The 24,449-nt window shown below is 42.2% G+C and overlaps 1 protein-coding gene across 1 annotated transcript in view; it reads left to right on the forward strand.

The window, feature by feature from the left end:
• Positions 1-212: 212 nt before the first annotated feature.
• Positions 213-24,449, forward strand: part of LOC130844513 (ADAMTS-like protein 3) — a 29,433-nt gene continuing 5,196 nt past the window's right edge. The window contains exons 1-3 of the mRNA XM_057720725.1: positions 213-553; positions 4,147-4,226; positions 19,204-19,386. Coding sequence (XP_057576708.1) covers positions 213-553; positions 4,147-4,226; positions 19,204-19,386 — 604 coding nt within the window. The remainder of the gene's footprint in view (positions 554-4,146; positions 4,227-19,203; positions 19,387-24,449) is intronic.

Below are 24,449 nucleotides of genomic sequence, written 5' to 3' on the forward strand. Positions count from 1 at the left end.
GTCTTCTCACTGTTTCCTCACATGATGGAGGGACAGAGAGATCTCTGGTCTCTTCCTCTTCTTATGAGAGTACTGCTCCCATCATGGGAGACGCACCCTCATGAACTCATCTAAACCTTATTACCTTCCCAAAGCCCCATTTCCAAATGCCAGCCTATCGGGAGTTAGGGCTTCAACGTATCAGTTTGGGGGTGGGGGTGGGGGAACGAGGCATGAACATCCAGTCCATGACAAGAGCCCTGAATTCTTTGAATTCAACACCCTCTTACCGTGCACCTCCTGCATGCCCAGCTGACAGCGAGGAACTCCCAGAAAGACGCAGTTCTGACCATGACCTCACGTTCAGTGTGATGGTGTCAGCACAAATAGAACACGATAGGAACGGGGAGGAGCAGACAAGCAGCTCAGTGTGGGAGGTCCGTGGGGGCTTCCCAGGGGGTGTGAACAGGCCCATGAAGGTGAGAAGGCAGGAACATTCCAGCATGAAGAGCATGAGCGAGGGCAGCTGGCAGGCAAGGGCAGGCTTGCTGCAGGACTCAGGATTGGCTACAGGGTGAGGTCTGTGGAAGGAGGGACATGGCAGGAGGGTTGGGAGGTGAGGCTAGGAGTCTGGCTGGAGCTAAGTGATGCAGAACTGACGATGCCAGGGCCACGAGCTTCGGAAGGCAGTCAGGGCCCAGCACTTTGCTCCCTCTAACTTTGCATAAAGGGTTGTTGGCCCAGGAGTGGGCTTGCTGGATCATACGGTAGTTGTATAATTAGTTTTTTAGGACCCTCCATACTGTTCTTCATAATGGTTGTACCAATTTACATTCCCACCAACAGTGTAGGAGGTCCTCAATACTCTATAATGACTTATATGGGAAAAGAATCTGAAGAAGAGTGGGTATATGTACATGTATAACTGTTTCACTTTGCTGTACACCTGAAACTAACACAACGTTGTAAATCAACTATATTCCAATAACAATTAAAACAAAAAAGAATTGTTGGGAAGTAGGGAATCCAGCTAAGAGGTTGTTTCAGTAACTAAGGCAAGAACTCTGGCCCTGAGCCACAGCAGTGACCATGAGAATGGAGAAGAGGAAATGATCCAAGAGCATCCTAAGTTGGAAGTGCTTTTTTTAAAACTTGGTGGCATCGAGGGGGGGGAGTCAAGGAAGGGAGGGAATACGGGGATATGTGTATAAAAACAGATGATTGAACCTGATGTACCCCCCCAAAAAAAAAAAAAATTTGGTGGCAAATGGAACTTGGAGGATGAAGGGGCGAGATCAGGGCATGGCTCTAAGGCTCCGAGGTGGGGAGGTTGCATAGATGGGGCGCTGAAATGATGATGCAGAACAACCCTACGAGGAGGTGAGAGGAGGAAGAGAAGGAATTTGCTATGGGACTTTGGGATTCGTGGATGGGAGACGTCTGGGAGCTGTTGGTTTTGAACTCGAGGGAGAGGTTCAGGTTGGACAGGAAGATGTCAGCATTGTCAGCATAGGAATTATCACTGTGCTCTTAAAAGCTGATGAACTTGGCTGGGTTAGTTTTGTAGAGTGAGGAGGAAGAACTTGGGCCATATTCTGGTGTGGTCTCTCTCTCTCCTCATTGCAAACTTCATATTTCCGACATTTTCTTTTGGAACGCGATGATGCCAGTTTGTTCCCAGAAGTGCATGCTGGTGTGCCATTTGGCCATCTGGGTTGTTTTCATACCTGAGTTTTTAGTCCAGGTGCCTACGGTGACAAGGATCAGAGAACCACCTTGAACTAGCTTAAGAAAAACAGAGGAGTTACTGGCTCAAGAAGCTGAAAAGTCCTACGCTGCAGCTAACTGTGAACACATCTGGATCCAGGAACATAAATGATTTCATCAAGAATTTGTCTCTCTCTGGCTCTCAGCGTTTTTTTTTTTTTTTTTTTTCCCGTATTTTGACATAATAGGGGCAGATCACATAGGGCCATATAAGCGGTCATAAGCACTTTGTTTTTTATTCTGAATGATATGGAAGCTGTTGGAGAGATGACATGATCTGACTGACATTTTAGGAGAAACACTCTGGCTACCATGTTGAAAATAGACTGTGGGGAATCAGAGTGAAAGGAAGGCAAGTGTGGGAGCAGGGAGAGCAGTTAGGAAGATTTTGCAAATTCCAGGTGAGTGAAGCCATCTTTAAATAGCCTGCCCTTGACTCCACTCCCCCTCCAGCTACTGCCTCATTCCTTGGTTTCCATCACAGCAAAACGCCCCAAGGGTAGTTTGTACTGTCTCCAATTTCATCTCCCCTCATCTTCTCTTGAGCTCACTCCAGCCAGGTTTATCCACACCACTCAACCTTCAGAGCTGTCGTCAAGGTGACCGATGGGCCTGCCGTGGAAGACTGTGCATTAATTCAGTGGTCAATCCTCAGACCTTTTATTTGCCCTTTGACAGTGGATGCGTTTGACAATTGCTTATTCCTTCCTTTGTGAAATACTTTCTTCTCAGTTTCTGGGAAACCAATCTCCCAGTTCTACACCCACCGTATCACCTGTTCCTTTTCAGCCTCCTCTGCTGGCTTTGCCTCATGTCTCTGATCTGTGAGTTGAGGTACCTCAGAACTAGTCCTCAGACGCTTTCTGCTCTCTGGCTGTATTCACTCCCTCATTCATCTCATTCATGCTCAAGAATTCAAATGTCATCCCTATGCTGACAACTCCTAGGTTTGTATTTCCAGCCCAGATCTTTCCTCCAAGCTCTAGGTGAACAGAGCCCAGTGCCTGTTCGGCATCTCCTGGTGCATATCAGATATTTCAAACCTAATTTTTCCATAACTGAATGCCTGAGGTGTGCTCCCAAAATTGCTTCTTCATGGAGTTTTTTTTTTCAGTCTCAGAGAATGGCAGTGCCTCTATTTCAGTTGCTTGAGCCTAAAATCTTGACATCATTTTTGACCTGCTTTTCTCTCTGACACACCCCTCTATCCATCAACCCCCCATTCCCCAGTGAAAGTCTTCAAAATATATCAAAAAATAGATATATACATAATCATATATATATATCATATATATATCAATATATATCAAAATATATTTTGAAATTCTTCAAGATATATCCAGAATCTGAACATTTCTCACCACTTCAGCTGTTACCAAGCTGGTCCAAAACACCATCAACTCTAGGCTGGATTGTAGTCACAGCTTCCTCACTGGTCTTCCTCTCTACCCTTGCCCCCTACAATCTGGTCTCAACACAGCAGTCAAAGTCATCCTTTAAAAACATACGTTAGATCATACCATTTTTCAAAGCCATTAGAATAAACACCAAAGCCTTACAATGACCTATAAGACTATGATCTGGGCCCCCACCTGACCTGCCACTTCTCTGACCTTGTCTGCTACTATACTTCCTTTGCTCACATCCCTGAAGCCACAGGATTTTTTTATATTTTTCCAAAATAAGAGAAACATGCCCTGAACTCTAATCTGTTGAAGCTTAGGGGACTGCTTCTCAAAGTAGTATTTTCAGATGCAGAATATATATTATAAAGAAACACAATTATCAAAATACAGATATCACAATATTAATAAAGCAAGTATGTAATCTAATAATTTATATGCTTCTTTACTAATGCATTCAATTTAAAACCTAACACTAGTTCAATAAATGCCATAGTTTTGAAGAAGTGATGATATAGAAGATATTGTGAGAGGTGTATAACAATTATCATGTGATATTAAAATATCCATGATAGCCATTGGCTGCAAAGTCAAAGGTACTGCTTGCTACCTTGGTTTGTTGCTTATGTTCATAGTTGATGGAAATGCTAAATCTCAGCCAGAGTGAGTGGAAAGGCAGACCCCTGAATTCCATCTATGGACCAGTATGAGGTTCCTGCACCCCATGTTAAGAATGGGACTTCAGGGGCTTCCTAGGTGGCACAGTGGTTGGGAATTCACCTGCCAATGCAGAGGACACAGGTTTGATCCCTGCTCCAGGAAGATCCCACATGCCGTGGAGCGACTAAGCCCATGCACCAAAAAAAAAAAAAAAAACAATGGGGCTTCAGGGCTGAGGCGTGAGCTGTTACCTCTGCCTGGAGTGCTCTTCCCTGAGGGCCCTGCGTGGCTTATTTAACCAGCTGAAGGGCTTTTAGTTCACCTCTTTTCCTCTTAGAATCGACAACACTGTGGCTTTTTACCATGGAGGCGTAATGAATAAGTCAATGCATCTACAGTGCCTCAAGGTCTCTCACTGTAAGAGGTTTTTTTTTTTAAGCTCTTTATTGGAATATAATTTCTTGACACTCTTGTACCAGCTTATGGGCTACACCAAAGTGAATCAGCTGTATTTATACACATATCCCTATATCCCCTCCCTCCCATGACTCCTCCCCACCCTCCCCATCCCGGCCCTCCTAGGAATCACCCCTCATCGAGTTGATCTCCCTTTGTTATACAGCAACTTCCCACTAGCTATCTATTTTACAGTTGGTAGTGTAAATATATCTATGCTACTCTCTCACTTCATCCCAGCTTCCCCTTCACCCCCTGCCCCCCCAACCCCATGTCCTCCAGTCCATTCTCTGCATCTGCATTCTTATTCTTGCCCTGTCACTGGGTTCATCAGTACCATTTTTTTTTTTTTTTTAGATTCTGTATATATGAGTTAGCATACAATATTTGTCTTTCTCTTTCTGACTTACTTCACTCTGTATGACAGACTCTAGGTCTATCCACCTCATTACATATAGCACCATTTCATTCCTTTTTATAGCTGAGTAATATTCCATTGCATATATATGCCACATCTTCTTTATCCGTTCATTTGTTGGTGGGCATTTCGGTTGCTTCCATGTCCTGGCTATTGTAAATAGTGCTGCAGTGAACATTACGGTACATGTTTCTTTTGGGATTATGGTTTTCTCTGGGTATATGCCCAGTAGTGGAATTACTGAATCATATGGTAGTTCTATTTGTAGTTTTTTAAGGAACCTCCAAACTGTTTTCCATAGTGGCTGTACCAACTTACATTCCCACCAACAGTGCAGGAGAGTTCCCTTTTCTCCACACCCTCTCCAACATTTGTTGTTTCCAGATTCTTTGATGATGGCCATTCTGATCGGTGTGAGGTGATACCTCATTGTGGCTTTGACTTGCATTTCTCTGATGATGAGTGATGTTGAGCATCTTTTCATGTGTTTGTTGGCCATCTGTATGTCTTCTTTGGAGAAATGTCTATTTAGGTCTTCTGCCCATTTGTGGATTGGGTTATTTGCTTTTTTGGTATTAAGCTGCATGAGCTGCTTGTATATTTTGGAGGTTAATCCTTTGTCCGTTGTTTCGTAGGCAACTATAATTTCCCATTCTGAGGGTTGCCTTCTAGTCTTGTTTATGGTTTCTTTTGCTGTGCAAAAGCTTTTAAGTTTCATGAGGTCCCATTTGTTTATTCTTGCTTTTATTTCCATAATTCTAGGAGGTGGGTCAAAAAGGATCTTGCTTTGATGGATGTCATAGAGTGTTCTGCCTATGTTTTCCTCTAGCAGTTTTATAGTGTCTGGCCTTCCATTGAGGCCTTATATCCATTTGGAGTTTATTTTTGTGTATGGTGTTAGGAAGTGTTCTAATTTCATCCTTTTACATGTTGCTGTCCAATTTTCCCAGCACCACTTATTGAAGAGGCTGTCTTTTTTCCATTGTATATTCGTGCCTCCTTTGTCAAAGATAAGCTGCCCATATGTGTTTGGGCTTACCTCTGAGTTCTCTATTCTATTCCATTGGTCTTCCTTTCCATTTTTGTGCCAGTACCATACTGTCTTGATCACTATGGCCTTGTAGTATAGTTTGAAGTCAGGAAGCCTCATTCCACCAACTCCATTTTTCCTTCTCAAGATTGCTTTGGCTATTCGGGGTCTTTTGCATTTCCATACAAATCGTAAGATTTCTTGCTCTAGTTCTGTGAAAAATGCCATTGGTAATTTGATCGGGATTGCACTGAATCTGTAAATTGCTTTGGGTAGTACAGTCATTTTCACTATGTTGATTCTTCCAATCCAGGAACATGGTATATCCCTCCATCTGTTTGTGTCATCTTTGATTTCTTTCATCAGTGCCTTAAAGTTTTCTGCATACAGATCTTTTTGCCTCCTTAGGCAGGTTTATTCCTAGGTATTTGATTCTTTTTGTTGCAATGGTAAATGGGAGAGTTTCCTTAATTTCTCTTTCTGCTCTTCCGTTGTTAGTGTATAGGAATGCAAGAGATTTCTGTGCATTAATTTTGTATCCTGCTACTTTACTAAATTCATCAATTAGTGCTAGCAGTTTTCTGGTAGAGTCTTTAGGGTTTTCTATATATAATATCATGTCATCTGCAAAGAGTGACAATTTTACTTCTTCTTTTCCCATTTGGATTCCTTTTATTTCTTTTTCTTCTCTGAGTGCTGTGGCTAAAACTTCCAAAACTATGTTGAATAATAATGGTGAGAGTGGACATCCTTGTCTTGTTCCTGTTCTTAGAGGGAATTCTTTCAGTCTTTCCCCATTGAGAACAATGTTGGCTTTTGGTTTCTCATATATGGCTTTTATTATGTTGAGGTAATTTCCTTCTGTGCCCATTTTCTGGAGAGCTTTTATCGTAAATGGATGTTGAACTTTGTCAAAAGCTTTTTCTGCGTCTATTGAGTTGATCATATGGTTTTTATCCTTCAGTTTGTTGATATGATGTATCACATTGATTGATTTGCGTATATTGAAGAATCCTTGCATCCCAGGGATAAACCCCACTTGATCATGGTGTATGATTTTTTTAATGTGCTGTTGGATTCTGTTAGCTAGTATTTTGTTGAGGACTTTTGCATCTATATTGGTCAGTGATATTGGTCTGTAATTTTCTTTTTTTGTGTGACATCTTTGCCTGGTTTTGGTATCAGGGTGATGGTGGCCTCGTAGAATGAATTGGAGAGAGTTCCTTCTTCTGCTATATTTTGGAAGACTTTGAGAATGATGGGTGTTAGCACTTCTCTAAATGTTTGATAGAATTTGGCTGTGAATCCATCTGATCCTGGGCTTTTGTGTGTTGGGAGATTTTTAATCACAGTCTCAATTTCCATACTTGTGATTGGTCTGTTCATAGTTTTTATTTCTTCCTGGTTCATTCTTGGAAGATTGTATTTTTCTAAGAATGTATCCATTTCTTCCAGGTTATCCAATTTATTGGCATATAGTTCTTTGTAGTAGTCTCTCATGATGTTTTGTATTTCTGTGGTGTCCATTGTTACTTCTCCTTTTTCATTTCTAAGTCTGTTGATTTGTGTCTTCTCCCTTTTTTTCCTGATGAGTCTGGCTAATGGTTTATCAATTTTGTTTATCTTCTCAAAGAACCAGCTTTTAGTTTCATTGATCTTTGCTTTTGTTTCCTTCCTTTCTTTTTCATTTATTTCTGATCTGATCTTTATGATTTCTTTCTTTCTGCTCACTTTGGGGTTTTTTTGTTCTTCTTTCTCTAGTTGTTTTAGGTGTAAAGTTAGGTTGTGTATTCTAGATTTTTCTTCTTTCTTGAGGTAGGATTGTATTGCTATACACTTCCCTCTTAGAAATGCTTTTGCTGCATCCCATAGGTTTGGGTTGTTGTGTTTTCACTGTCATTTGTTTCTAGATATTTTTTGATTTCCTCTTTGGTTTCTTTAATGATTTCTTGGTTGTTTAATAGCATATTGTTTAGTCTCCATGTGTTTGTATTTTTTATAGTTTTTTTTCCTGTAATTGATATATAGTCTAATGACGGTGTGGTCAGAGAAAATGCTTGGTATGTTTTCAGTTTTCTTGAATTTACCAAGGCTTGATTTGTGACCCAATATGTGATCTATCCTGGAGAATGTTCTGTGTGCACTTGAGAAGAATGTGTATTCTGTAGTTTTTGGAAGGAATGTCCTATAAAGATCAATTAAGTCAAGATGGTCTAATGTGTCATTTAAAGCTTGTGTATCCTTATTTATTTTCTGTTTGGATGACCTGTCCATTGATGTAAGTGGGGTGTTAAAGTCTCCTACTATTATTGTGTTACTGTCGATGTCCCCTTTTATGGCTGTTAGTATTTGCCTTATGTATTGAGGTGCTCCTATGTTGGGGGCATAGATATTTACAATTGTAATATGTTCTTCTTGGATTGATCCCTTGATCATTATGTAATGTCCTTCCTTGTCTCTTGTAATATTCTTTACTTTAAAGTCTAATTTGTCTGTTATGAGTATTGCTACTCCAGCTTTCTTTTGACTGCCATTTGCATGGAATATCTTTTTCCATCCCTTTACTTTCAGTCTATATGTATCCCTTGGTCTGAAGTGGGTTTCTTGTAGGCAGTATGTATCCATTTTTGTATCCATTCAGCCAGTCTGTGTCTTTTGGTTGGAGTATTTAATCCATTTACATTTAAGGTGATTATTGACATGTATGTTCCCATTACCATTTTCTTAATTGTTTTGGGTTTGTTTTTGTAGGTCTTTTCCTTCTCTTGTGTTTCCTACTTAGAGAAGTTCCTTTAGCACTTGTTGTAAGGCTGGTTTGGTGGTGCTGAATTCTCTTAACTTTTGCTTGTCTGTAAAGCTTTTGATTTCTCCGTCAAATCTGAATGAGATTCTTGCTGGGTAGAGTATTCTTGGCTGTAGGTTTTTCTGTTTCAGGACTTTCAGTATATCCTGCCATTCCCTTCTGGCCTGCAGAGTTTCTGTAGAAAGGTCAGCTGTTATCCTTATGGGTTTTCCCTTATATGTTGTTTGTTGCTTTTCTCTTGCTGCTTTTAATATTTTTCTTTGTGTTTAATTGTCATTAGTTTGATTAATATGTGCCTTAGTGTATTTCTCCTTGGGTTTATCTGTATGGGACTCTCTGTGCTCTTGGATGTGATTAATTATTTCCTTTCCCATGTTGGGGAAGTTTTCCACTATAACCTCTTGAAATATTTTCTCAGACCCTTTCTGTTTTTCTTCTTCTTCTGGGATGCATATGATTCTAATGTTGGTGCGCTTAATATTGTCACCAAGGTCTCTGAGACTGTCTTCCATTCTTCTTATTCTTTTTTCTTTCTCCTGATTTGTGGTAGTTATTTCCCCCATTCTATCTTCCAACTCACTTGTTCGTTCTTCTGCCTCAGTTATTCTGCTGTTTATACCATCTGGAGTATTTTTAATTTCAGTTATTTTGTTGTCCATTACTGTTTGTTTGTTCTTTAGTTCTTCTGAGTCCTTATTAACTGTTTCTTGTATTTTCTGTATTTTGTTATCGAGATTTTGCATCATCTTTACTATCATTACTCTGAATTCTTTTTCATGCAATTTTCCTATTCCCTCTTCATTTATTTGGTCTTGTGGGTTTTTTTCCTGCTCCTCTGCCTGCATGGTGTTTCTTCGTTTTCTCATTTTGTCTAATTTATAGGATTTGTTGTCTCCTTTCCCTGTGCTGCCTAGTAGTAATTCCTCTTGTTTCTGCCCTCTGTCCCCTGTGGTGGGGTTTGTCCAGTGTCTTGAGTAGGCTTCCTGGTGGGGGGGGGGGTGTCTGATGTCTGCTTTCCAGTGTGTATCTCTGTGTCCTTTCTCTCTGATGAACAGGGCCGTGTCAGGAGGTGTGTTTTAGGGTATCTGTGAGGTTAATATGGCTTTAGGTAGTCTGTGTGCTGATGGGTGGGTTTGTATTCCTGTCTTGTTTGTAGTTCAGTGTGGTGTGTCCAGTGCTGGCAGTCGCTGACAGTCAGATGAAGCCTATTCTTAGACTCTGATACAGGGCTCTGTGAGAGTTCTCTGCAGCTAATCTTCCCTGTGTCTGAGGACTCTCTAGTAGTCTAGCATCCTGGATTCAGTGCTCCCTCCCCAGAGCCTCCTACTTGACTTCTGATGGAGTAGTCCAAACTTAAGAAGTTGCTTGTCCTGGGAATACAGGGGTTTAAAGAAGACTGTCCAAGCCCCAGACTAATGACAGAGTGTTGAGTCAAACAAACACTAAGTCAAGGAAACACATACATGTATAAGACACCCAAATACTGAATCCAATTGAGCATAAGACACTAGAAAGACCTAACAGAAGAACCCCAGTATGCTATCAGACAATCAAAGAGAAAACCAAAAGAAATTGAAAACCAAAAGAGAACAAAACAAAAACAAAACAAGACAAAAAACACACCACACACGTACAAACACAAATCCAGGGGGATTTTGAAAGCTAGTATCAAATATAATAAAGAGCAAGAGTAGCACCAGACAGACTGAAGATTCTCAGAATGAAGTCAGACAGATATACTTAGAACTAAGATAAAGACAAAACTTAATAATAAATACCAAAGCAGCGTGTCATCTGGAGAATAAAGCAAGGAAACAGAGCAGAATGATAATATTGCTTGTAAGTATATTAAGATAAAAGAAACTAAAAAAGGATGGAAGACAGGGCAACAGAAGAGCGTAGAATGACTGGAAATATGAAAATAAAAAGAAAGAAGTAGAAATGTGTAAAAGATAGAGATGAAAAGAAGGTAGGAGAGATACAGTCAGCACTACAAAAAACTTAGCTAGAAATAGAAATATATAAAAAGGCTAAAAATAAAAATAGAATAAAAAATAGAACAAACAAAGTGTTATAAAATGTGTAGATCCCTTAGGGCTAAGATTGCAATTAATAATAATAAAAAAAAAACTAGAACTGACCCCAGAATGGACCAGATCAGTAGAATTAATACTAATATTTCTGTTTCTTTGGGGTCTCAGCTGTAAGTGTCCTTCTACCTGCCTTGAGCTTTTTGTATTATTCTGCGACCAGCAGAGCTTCCTTTATTGTTCATCTATAAGCGCCAGTGTGTGGGGAGAGAGAGAGTACACTAGTGGCTCCTTCCCCTGGGAGTGAATGAGCAGTGGCGCCCTGCCTGGGTCACAGTGGCTCAGTCAGCCATGGCAGTGCCTGTTGCAGAGGGACGCCAGCAGCTCAGGTGTAAACAGAATGCCTCCAGAGTTGGGCCACTCTGTGGGCTTTTGGCTCTCGGCTGCAGGCACTCTAGGCCGGCCCCACCTGGGGGCCTTTATTATCCCTGAGTGCATTAGCCAGACCCACAGGGGTCCTTCCTTTGTCCGTCGTAGGCACCGAGAGAGAGGCTACACCCACGGCTCCTCCCCCCGCTTGTGAGTCAGCAGTATCCAGCTGCCACTATGGCTGTGCTGCTTTCTGAGGTAGGCACTCTCCGCTGCGGATTTCTTCCCTCCTGTCCTCTCAGTCTGTCTCCCCACTGCCAGCAATGTTTCTCACCCTGAACCAGTTCTCCAGTTCCCACGTTCTAGCTCCCACCCACCCTGTTCAGCTGTGAATCAACATCTCAGTCCAGACATGCTGAGCCATGGTGCGGACCCTCTGTGTATTTCTCACTCTTTCCTGTCTGCCACAGCTCAGCTGCTTCACCCTCTTTGAACAGTCCCAAATGCCTCCCTTCTGACTCAGGGAAATTCCCCGTTGGAGAAGGGATTTCCCAGTCAGATAAGGGACGTTTCCCCAAATTCGGCAATCTCCCCTCTGTTTCAGATCCCCCCACCCTAGGGTGTGGGACCCATCTCTTTCCTTTCTTCTCCTCCTCTTTCTCCCTTTTTTTTCCCCTCTGTCCTACCCAGTTATGTCGGGATCTTTGCAGTCCTTTCTGTTGTCTGAGGTCATTTGCTGGTGTTCAGCTAGTTCTCTGTGGGAATTATTGCATCTTTTGGTGTATTCCTGATGCATCTGTGGAGAGGGATGCATTCCACGTCATTCTACTTCGCCACCATTTTTCTTCTCTGCTGTAAGAGGTTTTGTAACTTGAGAAAACTACCATTAATTCAGACTAGCTGCAGGAGGTAGGTCTGAATTAATGAAGATCCTTAAATTGTAAAATATTTTCAAACTTGTGTGTTGCTTTAAAAAAAATTTTCAGTCACTCAAGAGAGAATTACTTAGCAATTACTTCCTTTCTTAGAGGAATTCCTTTAATTAATAAATAATCATTTAAATTCACATATATGGGGACTTCCTAGGTAGCACAGTGATTAAGAATCCACCTGCCCACTCTTTACAATAGCCAGGACATGGAAGCAACCTAAATGTCCATCAAGAGATGAATGGATAAAAAAGATGTGGTACATATATACAATGGACTATTACTCAGCTGTAAAAAGTAATGAAACTGGGACATTTGTAGGGACATGGGTGGACCTAGATACAGAGTGAAGTGAGTCAGAAAAAGAAAAATAAATATTGTATATTAACACGTATATGTGGACTATAGAAAAATGGTACAAATCAACCAGTTTGCAAGGCAGAAATAGAGACACAGATGTAGAGAAAAAACATATGGACACCAAGTTGGGAAAGCGGGGAGGGTTGGGGCAGAATGAATTGGGAGATTGGGATACCAAATAATACACTCTAAATATATGCAGTTTATTGTATGTTAACTGTATCTCAATAAAAGTTCTTTAAAAAAATTGATGAATACACCTGCCAATGCAGGGGACATGGGTTCGATCCCTGCTCCAGGAAGATCCCCCATGCCGTGGAGCAACGAAGCCCATGAGCCACAACTATTGAGCCCATGTGCCACAACTACCGGAGCCCACACACCTAGAGCCCACTCTCCGCAACCAGAGAAGGCACGGCAATGAGGAGCCTGCACACAACAACAAAGAATAGCCCCTGCTCGCCACAGCTAGAGAGAGCCTGTGTGCAGCAACAAAAACCCAATGCAGCCTATAAATTAATTAATTAATTAATTATTTTAAAAGAAGCACATGAAGGCATCTACTGTATCACCAAGGTCAATCTTAGGTAGGACACATGTGCTGTGTCAAGAAAATCTAGAAAAGCAAGATGATCCATTGGTTGTTCAGTTGCATGTCTTTCAGTCTCAACATCTGTATGATTTTCCAGGTTTCTTCGTGAAATTAATTTCTAGTTGCATGGAGTATCTTTTGGCATGCCTTCACTTTCAGTCTGTGTATATCCTTACATCTAAAGGGAGTCTCTTGTAGGCACCATGTGGATGGGTCTTGTTTTTTCATCCCTTCAACCACTCTATGTCTCTGTGTTGGCTTCTGTACAGTAGATGAAGCAACCGCCTGTCCCAGTGTTGAAGCAGTAGCCTCGTGCAGGAGATGACCTTGTCATTCAGCTCTGGCTCAGCTTCTGGTTGTCTCTCTAACCTTTGTGATTGTCCAAGCAGCCTAATGCAGTAAGTGCCCTACATACAAATGGGTTCCGTTCAGAGAGCGCATTCCGTAAGTTTTATCTGTTTGCACGTCCAACAAAGATAGCCTAGGTACCCAACTAACACAATCGGCTGTGTCATACTGCACTATAGTAGGTTGGTAATGACTTCTCACACAAGTAATGCATAAAAAACAAACACAAAAATGGAGCGAACATTTTTAATCTTACACAACAGGACCTTGAAAAGTACAGTAGTACCAGCTACCTCACTGCTGCTTGTACGCATGCTTCCAGACAAACTGGGCTTGAAATAAAGATACTGTACTACTGTACTCTACACAATACTGTAAAGTACACAAAAGCACGGCCACTTGTAGAGGATGCACACATGTGACAATGTACGCCAGACACATGAACTAACTTACATGATTGGACGTGCGAATGCACGTTTGCATCTTTGACAGTTCGCAACATGAAGGTTTGTATGTAGGGGACTTACTGTATATTTTTAATAACTCCTCGTGGTTTAGGTTGTGCCAAGACCTGTCAGTGTTCCAGATGAGAGACTCTCAGAACCTCGATTCAGGCTGACTGGAAGCTAGACCCTCAGAATCCGTTTTTCCTTTAAGTAGGCAGACATGTACAGTCCTGTGGGACTGCAAGTGCGATCCCTGATGGCCACCAGAGTCAGGAGATTTGGAGGGGTGCCCTGGGTGGCAGTTGCAGAAATCAGGGCTCCACACAGTGTATAAACTCCTTTTCTGGGTGATAACTGGTGAGCTGGAGCAAGGCGGAGGGAGAGTGCCAAGGGGCATCCACAGCCTGCGTTGCTTGAAAGCAGCTCCATAGGCCACTATGTGTGAGCCAGCCCTGGAGCCAGCCCCTCGGGCCGAAGCTCCAGGACAAGCAAAGAGCCCTCCTTCTCAGAAAGACTGGGGGTGTGTTTCGGTCCGCTGTCTGTGCAGTGCCCTGGAGGTGGTAGCCTGCCAAGAGCTATCTCCCTGATTGCCACAGTCCTGTGGGACCCAGGAATGCAAGCCCCCCAACCCCTACCACCTCCCTATCCTCCCACTCCTGTCCCTAGCCCCACCCCTCCCACCCCCGGCCACCAGAGCCACCAGATCAAGGAGCATCTCCTGGGTGGCACCAGATACATATGAACTTATTTACAAAACCCAAACAGACTCACAGACCAGGAGAATGAACTTACGGTTAGCGGGGGTAAGGGTGGGAGGAAGGGATAGTTAGGGAGTTTGAGATCAACATGTACACACTGCTATGTTTAAAATAGATGACCAACAAGGACCTACTGTATAGCACAGGGAACTCTGCTCAGTATTCTGTAACAATCTAAATGGGAAAAGAATTTGAAAAAGAGTGAAGTAAGTCAGAAAGAGAAGGACAAATATTGTATGCTAACTCACATATAAGGAATCTAAAAATGGTACTGATGAACTCAGTGACAAGAACAAGGATGCAGATACAGAGAATGGACTGGAGAACTCGAGGTATAGGAGGGGGCGGGGGGTGAAGGGGAAACTGAGACGAAGCGAGAGAGTAGCACAGACATATATATACTACCAACTGTAAAATAGTCAGTGGGAAGTTGTTGTATAACAAAGGGAGTCCAACTCGAGGATGGAAGATGCCTTAGAGGACTGGGGCGGGGAGGGTGGGGGGGACTCGAGGTGGGGGGGAGTCAAGGAAGGGAGGGAATACGGGGATATGTGTATAAAAACAGATGATTGAACCTGGTGTACCCCCCCCAAAAAAAAAAAAAAAGAGTAGATACATGTACATGTATAACTGAATCACTTTGCTATAACACTTGAAAGCAACACAACCTTGTTTATCAACTATACTCCAATATAAAATAAAAATTAAAAAAAAGAACAACCACCAGGGTGCCAGAGGTGAAAACCAGGGCACCGGATGCATGTACACTTGGCTCCAGGAAACACTGGCGCCACGGAGCCTGGCAGAACGTGAGCACGAAGACAGCTCCCACCCTCAGAGGTCTCCGCAGGGGATCACAGTCATCCCCAAGATGCCTGTTTAATCAGAAGCCTGCCCCTCGGGCGTAGTCACGATGCTTAGCTAATAGGCCTCCTTCCTGGAAAGGAGCACCTGGCTGCGTCCTGGGGGATGGCTGCTGTTTAAGAGCTCTTTCTGCATTGGTCCCAATCCTGTGGGACCCACAAGTATAAGCCCCATTAGCCACTAGAGCCATGTGATACAGAGGTGTCCTGGGACAGCAATCACAAAACTCAGGTGCCAGATAGGAGTTGAGCTCTTTTCTGGATGACACCAATTCTTACCATCTCAAGGGACCAGGAACACAGGCCCCCCCTGTCCTCCAGAGCCGGGCGATCCAGAGGCATCCGCTGGGCGGCAGTCACTAAAATCAGGGCAGCCTTGTGCAAAAGCTCTTTTCTGGGAGATTCTGAGGCTCTGGAGCACAGCAGAGGGAGAGCTTGGCAATGGCGCCCACCGGTCCTGTCCCCAGAGTGTTCCCACAGGCTCCTGGGAGTGTGTGTTACACTAGATGCCTGATCCTCTTGATATCAGATTGCAACTTGTATTCAGTTTACTTTTATTTGTTCCATTTTCATGTTTAGCCAATGGAATTTGAGCAGAAGACAAATATCTAATGAGCTGAAAACTGATTCTGAACATGCTTACGTTGGAATAATACCTAGTGCTAAGGTTTCATGACACATTGGTGATATGGCAACATAGAATGTCATTAGTAGTGTTTTTATTTCTTAATTACATTGATACATTGATAAATTGCACCATGGCCCTGACAAAGTCTGTCCTTTCATCTTCCTTTTCTCCCTTTGCTGTAGAAATTGTGATGAATAACAAGAGATGTGGATCAACACTCAGATGAAAGGAGATAACCTTCTGTTACTACTGGTTATTATTTTGAATTTGTAGTTTTTGTAAAATATAAACATTTCACAATAGGTATTTCACAGAAACCTCAAATACTTGATTTTTTTTCCGCTACAAATTCTCCTGTTGGTACTTCAAGTTGGTATCTAAAAACAGAAAACAAAATATACCTCCCTGTGTTATGTAAAGTCTAAAGACAAGAGCGATGTCAAAATAAACCAACCTTCCAAAGCAAAAAAAAAAAAAAAAATTAGATGCCTGCCCCTCGGGCCTCGACATGCTGACAAGAACGTCTCCTGTTCTCCAGGCACAGCTGCTCTTCCTGTTAATGTCCCTGTTCCAGTGAATGGCACCACCCTCTAGCTTCATGGCCTCCTTCAGTCCTTTTTCTCCTTCACTCCCCGAATAACATCAGTCACCAGGTCCTATTGGTTTTTCTTCTTTAATGTTTACTGAATGCATCTATTCTCTCCAGATCCCCTGCTTCCATCATTGTTTCAGGACCCTTTGCATCTCACCTCAGTCGCTTCAGTAACCACCTATCTGGTCCTATTGACCCTTGCCTCCCTTTTCCCCATTTTACGTCCCATCCAGAACGATGTTTCTAAGGCACCAATCTGATATACTTAACCACTGCTTAAAATAGTTAAACCATTTCCTATTTCCTTTAGGATAAATTCCACCAAACTCCTTATAATGGATAATAAATTTCCATCTTTACAGGCACCTGCTGACCTCTACAGTCACCTGTCCTCACTCCTACTCCATGTACTTTAAGCTCCAGTCATAAAAATTCAGCTTATGATTCCCCAGAGGCACTATATTTTCCTTCGTGTCAGGGCCTTTCTGCATGTTGTTCCCTCCACCTAAAACAGTCTCCCCACCACTCCCACCCCCTTCACCTGATGTGTTTCTGCTTGTCCTAAAGTATTAGCTTGCCCGTTGCTTCATGTGGGAATCTTCCCCTTCTTTCCAGTCTGCGTTAAATACAGCTTTTGTGTGCCAGTGGCATCCAGTGTTTACCTTTATCATAAGCCTTTATTTCCTTTTATTGCAATCTTCTGTTACCCTCCAAAGGAGGGAATTAAAATTAAAAAATTAAGGCTATGACTTCTCAGGGAGCTTGGGGAAGGAGCTCAAAAATCAGACAGTTAAGGCTACACCATTTGTTTACAATCTTCCGTTTTAAGATCCTAGAGGACCACAAAATCAAGGCTTCTACAATTAAGTTTCTTAAGGAAACTTAGTTCACATCATATCCTTAGCACCAGCATAGAGTCTCACATACGATGGGCACTTTGTGAACATTTTTGAATGAATGAAATAATGGTAATGGTTTATTCCTTTGAAAGTATAAGATATATAGTCAAAGCTGTACTTAGAAGAAAATTAATAGCTTTAAATATTTTAAGTTTTTAAAAAGCCAATTAAACTAAACATTAACTCAAAGATTTAGAGATTCCATGTAAGTTGGAAACAGATGGAAATTTCTTTGATTTGACAGCAACATTCAGAAAACAAAAGCAAACGACATGCTTGAGGATGAAACATTAGTAATGTTCCCTTTCAAGTTGGAAACAAGACAAATTTGCCTGCTGTAACATACTTCAGCAGTGTTCTAGAGACATTAGCTAATACAATACAATCATTGATAGAAATTATAGGTACAAATATAGGAAAAAAGATAAAATTGTCATTACATATAGGTGATATGATTGTTTACCTTTAAAAAAACTAGAAAACCATTTGAAAAGTTTAGGAAGATGATTGGATACAACATAAATATGCGAGTGTTTGTTGCTTCCCTAATTGTCAGCAATAAACAACTGTAAAATATATTTTAAAAGAGCCTGCTTACTATGGCAATAAAAAAGTATAAGATGCCTAGGAATCAGCCTATCAAGAATGATACAAGACCTGCCTACCTTGTGGTTAAGAGGTAAGTTCTGGAGCAAACTGTGTGGGTGTGAATCTCAGACCCAGTGTTCACTAGCTGGTGACCTTAGGAAAGTTTAACCTCTCCATGTGTTTATATCTGCAGAAGAAACAACAAAAAAGATATAGGCACCTGTGATTAGCACATCTCTGGGTATTTAGATTCTAGGCTAGTTTTGACTTGATCAGCTTCCTCTGCTGTAAGACAGAGCTAACGACTGCTTCCCAGAAGTCGGGAAAACCTGTGAGAATCAACGTGTCCAGGTGTTCCCGGAGTGTGTGTTTTGCCTCTTGTAAGATGCCTTGTAGATGTCATGATGAGAGCGATGACCTCTCTTTCTTGTCAGAAAGCCTTGCCATGTCTGCCACAGTCTCTAGCTGGAGTGCTGCAGGAAGAGAGGACATCTTCAAAACCGGAACCTAGCTGGAGCTCAGGCATCGTGGGAGGCTGCCCCAGCTCTTAAGAACCAAATGAGATTCCTCCGAGTTTCATATCCCACAGGCCAGCAAACTGCTAAGACTTCTCAAGATGTGGGGGGGAGAAATTCTTTCAATTCCTCACGCTCCTCTCTGTGTCCAGACATGTTGCTTACCCTCTGCTCACCCCTACATCGACCCAAACTTAAAATGCAACATTCTTTGTGTTCCTGAAATTATCCTCTTTCACAAAAGTGTGGATGAACAAAATCTACTTCCCTAAAGATTTTATCTTCCTCCTAAGGGAGGAACATTGCATTGCAGATGCACAGCCATCCACTTAAAGATCTGTATTTGATATGTTTGTTTTCAAAAGCCTTCTTTGTGACAGCCCACTGCTAGGAATTTCTCTCTGTCTCTGCCTCCCCATTCATCTGGCTTGACCAGCTCCTCTTTTCCAACCACTCTCCTGTCACCCCCACTCAACTTCAGATTTCTCTTCCTTCCCAATACAGAGCAAGCCCACCCTGTTTGGCTCCTATTCCTTGACGTCTATACATAAAACAATCCAGTGCTCAGCAGACCAAAGCCCTTTGTTTCAGCAGCATCCCCCACCTGCCATAGAGGAGCTAAAGAAATAGAAAGAGCTGTTTTTCCTATTGTATGTGATTAAACCCATGTGCTGACTGGTGGTCAAAATGCTAAATGGTATTGGTCATATGGTTCTGTGGCCCTGTTCTTAAAGGAATTTGCATTTGTCATATTTGTTTTTATTCCAAAGGTGTCCCTCAGCCTAATGTAACTTGGTTGAAGAAAGGAGGATCTCTGAGTGACAATATTTCCTTGCTTTTCAATGGATCCCTGTTGTTGCAGAATGTTTCCCTTGAAAATGAAGGAACCTATGTCTGCACAGCCACGAATGCTCTTGGAAAGGCAATGGCAGCATCCATCCTCCACTTGCTGGGTAAGTGGCAAATCCTTGTTGTCCTTCAAGTGCTTCCTATACTGGGTACAAAGTAGAACCTGGTTTTGTTGATGCTGGAGTCGAGGAGTAAACAAGTGGACATTAAATGGTTTTAACTATTGGTGCTATTGCCTAGTTACAGACGAGCACTAAATCTAACACTCTGTCTCACCAGTTCCTCTCTTGGAAAGCTGTGACTTTCTTGCTGCTACTACTTCTCTGGCTAAGAATCTCCACTGGGATATAAACTTTCTGCCCAGAATCAAGATCCTTCATATCTTGCCTCTACATCTGCTTAACTCCTTACCCTGGCCTCCATTGTAAGCGAGCATGAAACTCTGTTCTAAGCAGCATGGATTCCTGCCCTGTGATCCAGCGCGCGTGCACACACACACATGCACACACCCCATGCTGCTTCCCTGGAAGTCTGGCTTCCATTCCTACTGCTGTCCCAGGAAGAAGTGTCCTTCACTGCAGGTATCATGTCGCCCCAACACCTCTCATCCTGTAGGGCCAACTGAATTCCTATCTCCCGTGTGAATCCTTCTCTGATGTTTTTGGACCTCTCCTTTCTCTCGTCTCACCCTTGGTCCCTAAGTCCTCACACATATCGGTCTCCCATTATTTCCTCTTTCTTTTATGTGTCCTCAGCTAAATTGTGGGTCCTTTCATGGCAGAGACCACGTCTCACGTCTCTTCCGCAGTCCTAAGAATGTAATATAGTGTGGGGCACACAGCATGTGCTCAGTCAGTACTGAGCAACTGAGTCTTAAGACACCTTGTAGTGGGGTCACTGTTGTAATTTGGGGAAGCTCATTGCAAGGCGCCCCCAGCACAGGACGATAAGCTGGCTCCTTATGTTGTTGTCTGTTAGGGATAGATCTGGAGCTCACCAAACTCTTGTCACCAGAATGAGCTTTAAGTTGCAGGGGTTCGAGGACTTGATAAATAATACTCCTCTCCCCACCCCACCCCACCCCTCCGGAGTTTGGAAGTGCTTGAGTTAATCACCGCAGTCAGTTAGACTGACATTAGAGATCCCTGACTGCTCCCCTCTGTATCTCCAGCACCTAACACAGGTGTAAGTATTAAAGAAGTGTTTCATAAATGAATAAAATTGACTCACTGGCAGAACTGGTATGAGATTGTATTAGAACCCACTGCTGAACTAAGAGGATGATGGAAAAGAGCTTTCTCCATGGCTTTTCTTGTTGTCAATTAGAGAAGCCCAGAGACATAAATAGACGGGGAACTGGAACAGCGGTCATGCACAAAGCACTTTGATGTTCATGAATATCTTTCAATATTTACAGTAGCCCAGTGTTGGGGGCAGTAATCTTTTATCACGTTGTATAAATGAGGAAACCTGAGACTCCTAGCAAGTTTGTACAGAGCCCAAATATTAGTCATCCCTTTCAGTGTTCTCCATACTAGCCTCCTGGACTCTCAGTGCTGACCAGAAAGGTACTGGTGTACCTCCATGTGCCCCTCCCCAAAGAGCCCTTGGGGTCCTCTAGGATCTTACTATGGAAGATTGTCAACAAATAGGGCAGGCTTAACCTGTCTGATGCTCAAGTGCCTTTCCCAAGCTCCCTGAGAAGTCCCAGCCTTATTCCTTGCTTGTCCCCCTCTCCACTGTGAGCCTTTGTGGGTGTCGAGTTCTGCCCTGCACACCTCTTCTCTCAGAAGTCTCTCCAGTCAAGTAGCTCGTGACTTTGGTCACATGACTGAGGAATCAAGAATGCCTTACATCACATAATACACAGCATCCCTCCACTGTCCTTCTGCTCTTACACTCATGCTTCACAGCCTTCCTAAAAACCCACACCCCTCACCATGTGAGGTCCGCTATAAAACTGTCTCCTGTTCCCAAAGCTGTCTGGAGGGGACGCGCTCTAGCAGACCCAGTTGCTTCCTCCAGTCCCTTTGGGAATTCTGGTGAATGTATTTTTTCCTACCTTGTTGGTTAGGCTATAAGCCCTGAAAATGTGCAGCGATGCTACATGTTAGCATAGTTAATAACTCTAACTAAGGCCCTGTGGTACTGCACACACCCAGCCCCAGACATAGCTGCCAGATCTGTGTGAGCCTGCGTGTCCTGGGACAGAGCATTCTATTGGAAGGGAATTATTACCTAGGAGTTGTCGTCTTTAAGAATACCCAAGCTGGAACAAGGAATAGATAACTCATATCCCAAATGTGCATCGTTATTTGTGGTAATGCAGGTATTGGTTTTCTAGTTGCAAAATGATTGCTAACTTGGTAAATCTTAATAGAGGGAAGATTTGCTAAGAATTGTGTAATCAATTCTTCATTTGTCTTCTTTCACAAATATTTTTTTCTACACATATTAACTTTGTTATGTATCACTGCTTGGTCACAAGAACCTAAGCTAAGTATTTCCAGCTTGCAAGACTCTTTAGGAGGCCAAGGGAGAGAGACAGAGTTAACAAAATCAGAAATGTTTATGAGAATAAGATGTAATTTTGTGGCTAATGACTTGCAAACAATGAAGATAATGGGACCTTTTATTCTCAAAAGAGCAACGTGTTACGTGCAGCCACAGATTCAAATCAGACCTGAGAAAAAGATCCTTGATATTTAAAAAGAAAAGAAAAAAAAGAAATGCTTGAATCACAGGGAACCTGTACTGTTTATCTCAGCTTCTTGTAGCTCAAACATGGGTGAATCACAGAAGGTCACACAGAAGCTACTGTTAGACCTCACATCTTATTATGTCTACTATACAGGAACAATAATGGCTACATCATTTCAGTCTTTTAAATCTTGAGCTAGTGTCTTTCATTTTCAGAATATATCCTATAGGATATAACTCTGCAGACAGAGATTCTAGAAATGTAGGTGCAGGGAGAGCACAGAAGGGGAAAGTAGTGTTGAGCTGCCAATCAACAAGCCAGCTCATGTTATTTACAACATCACTATCTAGGGGTATTCACATGACACATTTTTCCTCTTCTTTTCGACATAATGCTACCAATATTACATGTGCTATTATCCATTCATTCAACATTCGTCTTAATCTGTTTGCACTACCGTAACAAAATAGTGTAGACTGGGTAGCTTATAAACAACAGACATTTATTTCTTGCAGTTCTGGAGGCTGCAAAGTTTACGATCAAGGCACCATCACATCCGGTGTCTGGTGAGAGCCCATTTCCTGCTTCACAGACAGTCGTCTTTTCGCTGTGTCCTCTTATGTCTGAATGAAGGGGTTCCCTGGGGCTTCTTTTATAAGGGCACTAATCTCATTCGTGAGGGCTCCACCCTTATGACCTAATTACCTCCCAAAGGCCTACCTCCCAAGACTGTCACATTGGTTGTTAGGATTTGACACATGAATTTTAGGGACACACACATTCAGGCACAAACACAGCCACATTCAACAAATACTTGCCCAGTGCTTACTCTTGCCAGAGCTGGGGATATAGAGATGATCTAGCCCTTGAGATGCTCATAGTCTAAAGAAGGAGATGGTCATGTGAACAGATATTTAGAAGCAGTGTGACAAGTGCTGTAATAAGATGACCAAAGTACCAAGGAACATGGTAGCACTGAGGAAGTGTCCCTAACGCTTTCTGCAGAAGTCAACCAGGTTTCCATATAGGCCATAATTTTATTCTGGAAAGAGTAAGAATAAAGTGCCAGGCAGAGAAATCAGGATGTGCAAATGCAGAGAGACGTTCTATGTGGCATGGAACATGAAGGCCAAAAGAACACCTTCAAATCAATTAATTGAAAAATTGAGTATTCATGAGGCTAAAATTGCTGATGAAGGTGAAGTTTTGGAATATTTAAAAATTTGATTTATTGGAACTGCCTACATTCTTCTACCACCTCCTATACATGCACGCACGTGTGTACATTGTGGAACGTGCCAACCCTTCAGTGGTTAGCATTTCAGAGAAATCCATTTATCAACTTAACAAATACTGTTTGAGTACCTAATACATAACACGTCCAATCTCAAGGACTTGAAGGAGAGATGGACAATAAGCCAGTAAACAAATACATGTATAAGAAGATATTTCTCTGGAAAGTGCTATGAAGAAAAACAAAAATAGGTGGACGAGATGCCTAGTGACTGGCCATAGCTACTTTAGTGAAGCTAGTCAGGACCGGCCTTCTGAGGAGGTGATATCTGAGCCCAGACCTAAAGGATGGGATAGAGCCATCCATGCAGAGGGTTGAGGAAGGAGCATTTATGGCAGAGGGAATAGTGAGTACAAGGACCTGAAAGTGGGAAGAAGCTTTGTGTGGTCGAGAAACAGAAAGAAGATTCAAGCGATGGGGGCAGAGTGAGGAAGAGGGAGAGGGTTATGAGATGAAGTTGGAGAGTTGCTGAGGACCAAATCATTCAGGGCTTTGACGGTCAAGGTAAAGACTAGAGTTTATTCTTCAAACATGAGAAGCCATTGAGGAATCCTATATGGGAGTGAATATGATCTACTTTTCAAATTCATGTGTCAAAAATCACTCGCTGTAAAGCAAACAAAAAAATGTATCAAATTGAACCTCATCAAAAATTTTAAAATCTGCTCATCAAAGACAGTACCAAGAATATGAACAGATAAGCCATAGACTGAGAAAGAGATGGGCAATACGTGTGTCTGATAAAGAACTATCGAGAATATATGAAGAACTGCTACAGGTTAACAATGAACTCTCCCCTCCCCCAGAAAGACAATGCAAAAGCCTTGAGGTTCACAAAAGAATATTTACAAAAGGGATCAGGAAAATGAAAATTGAAAGCACAGTGAGATACAGTATCACACCTACCAGAATAGTGGAAACAAAAAGACTGATGATGTAACATTTCAGCAGGCAACTGAAATGCTCGTGCATCACAGATAAATAGACAAAACAGTGCAAGCATTTTGGAAAACGGTGTGGCAGTTTCCAGTAGAGTTAAGCATACATCTACCCTTGACCCAGCAATTCCACTCACAGAAAAATGAAAACATGGTCACAAAAATTCATACAAGGATGTCCATAGCAGCCCTCACTTCATAATGTCAATCAACAGGAGAATGGATAAACAAACT

The sequence above is a fragment of the Hippopotamus amphibius genome, chromosome 2, assembly GCF_030028045.1.
Source record: "Hippopotamus amphibius kiboko isolate mHipAmp2 chromosome 2, mHipAmp2.hap2, whole genome shotgun sequence".
NCBI lineage: Eukaryota > Metazoa > Chordata > Mammalia > Artiodactyla > Hippopotamidae > Hippopotamus > Hippopotamus amphibius.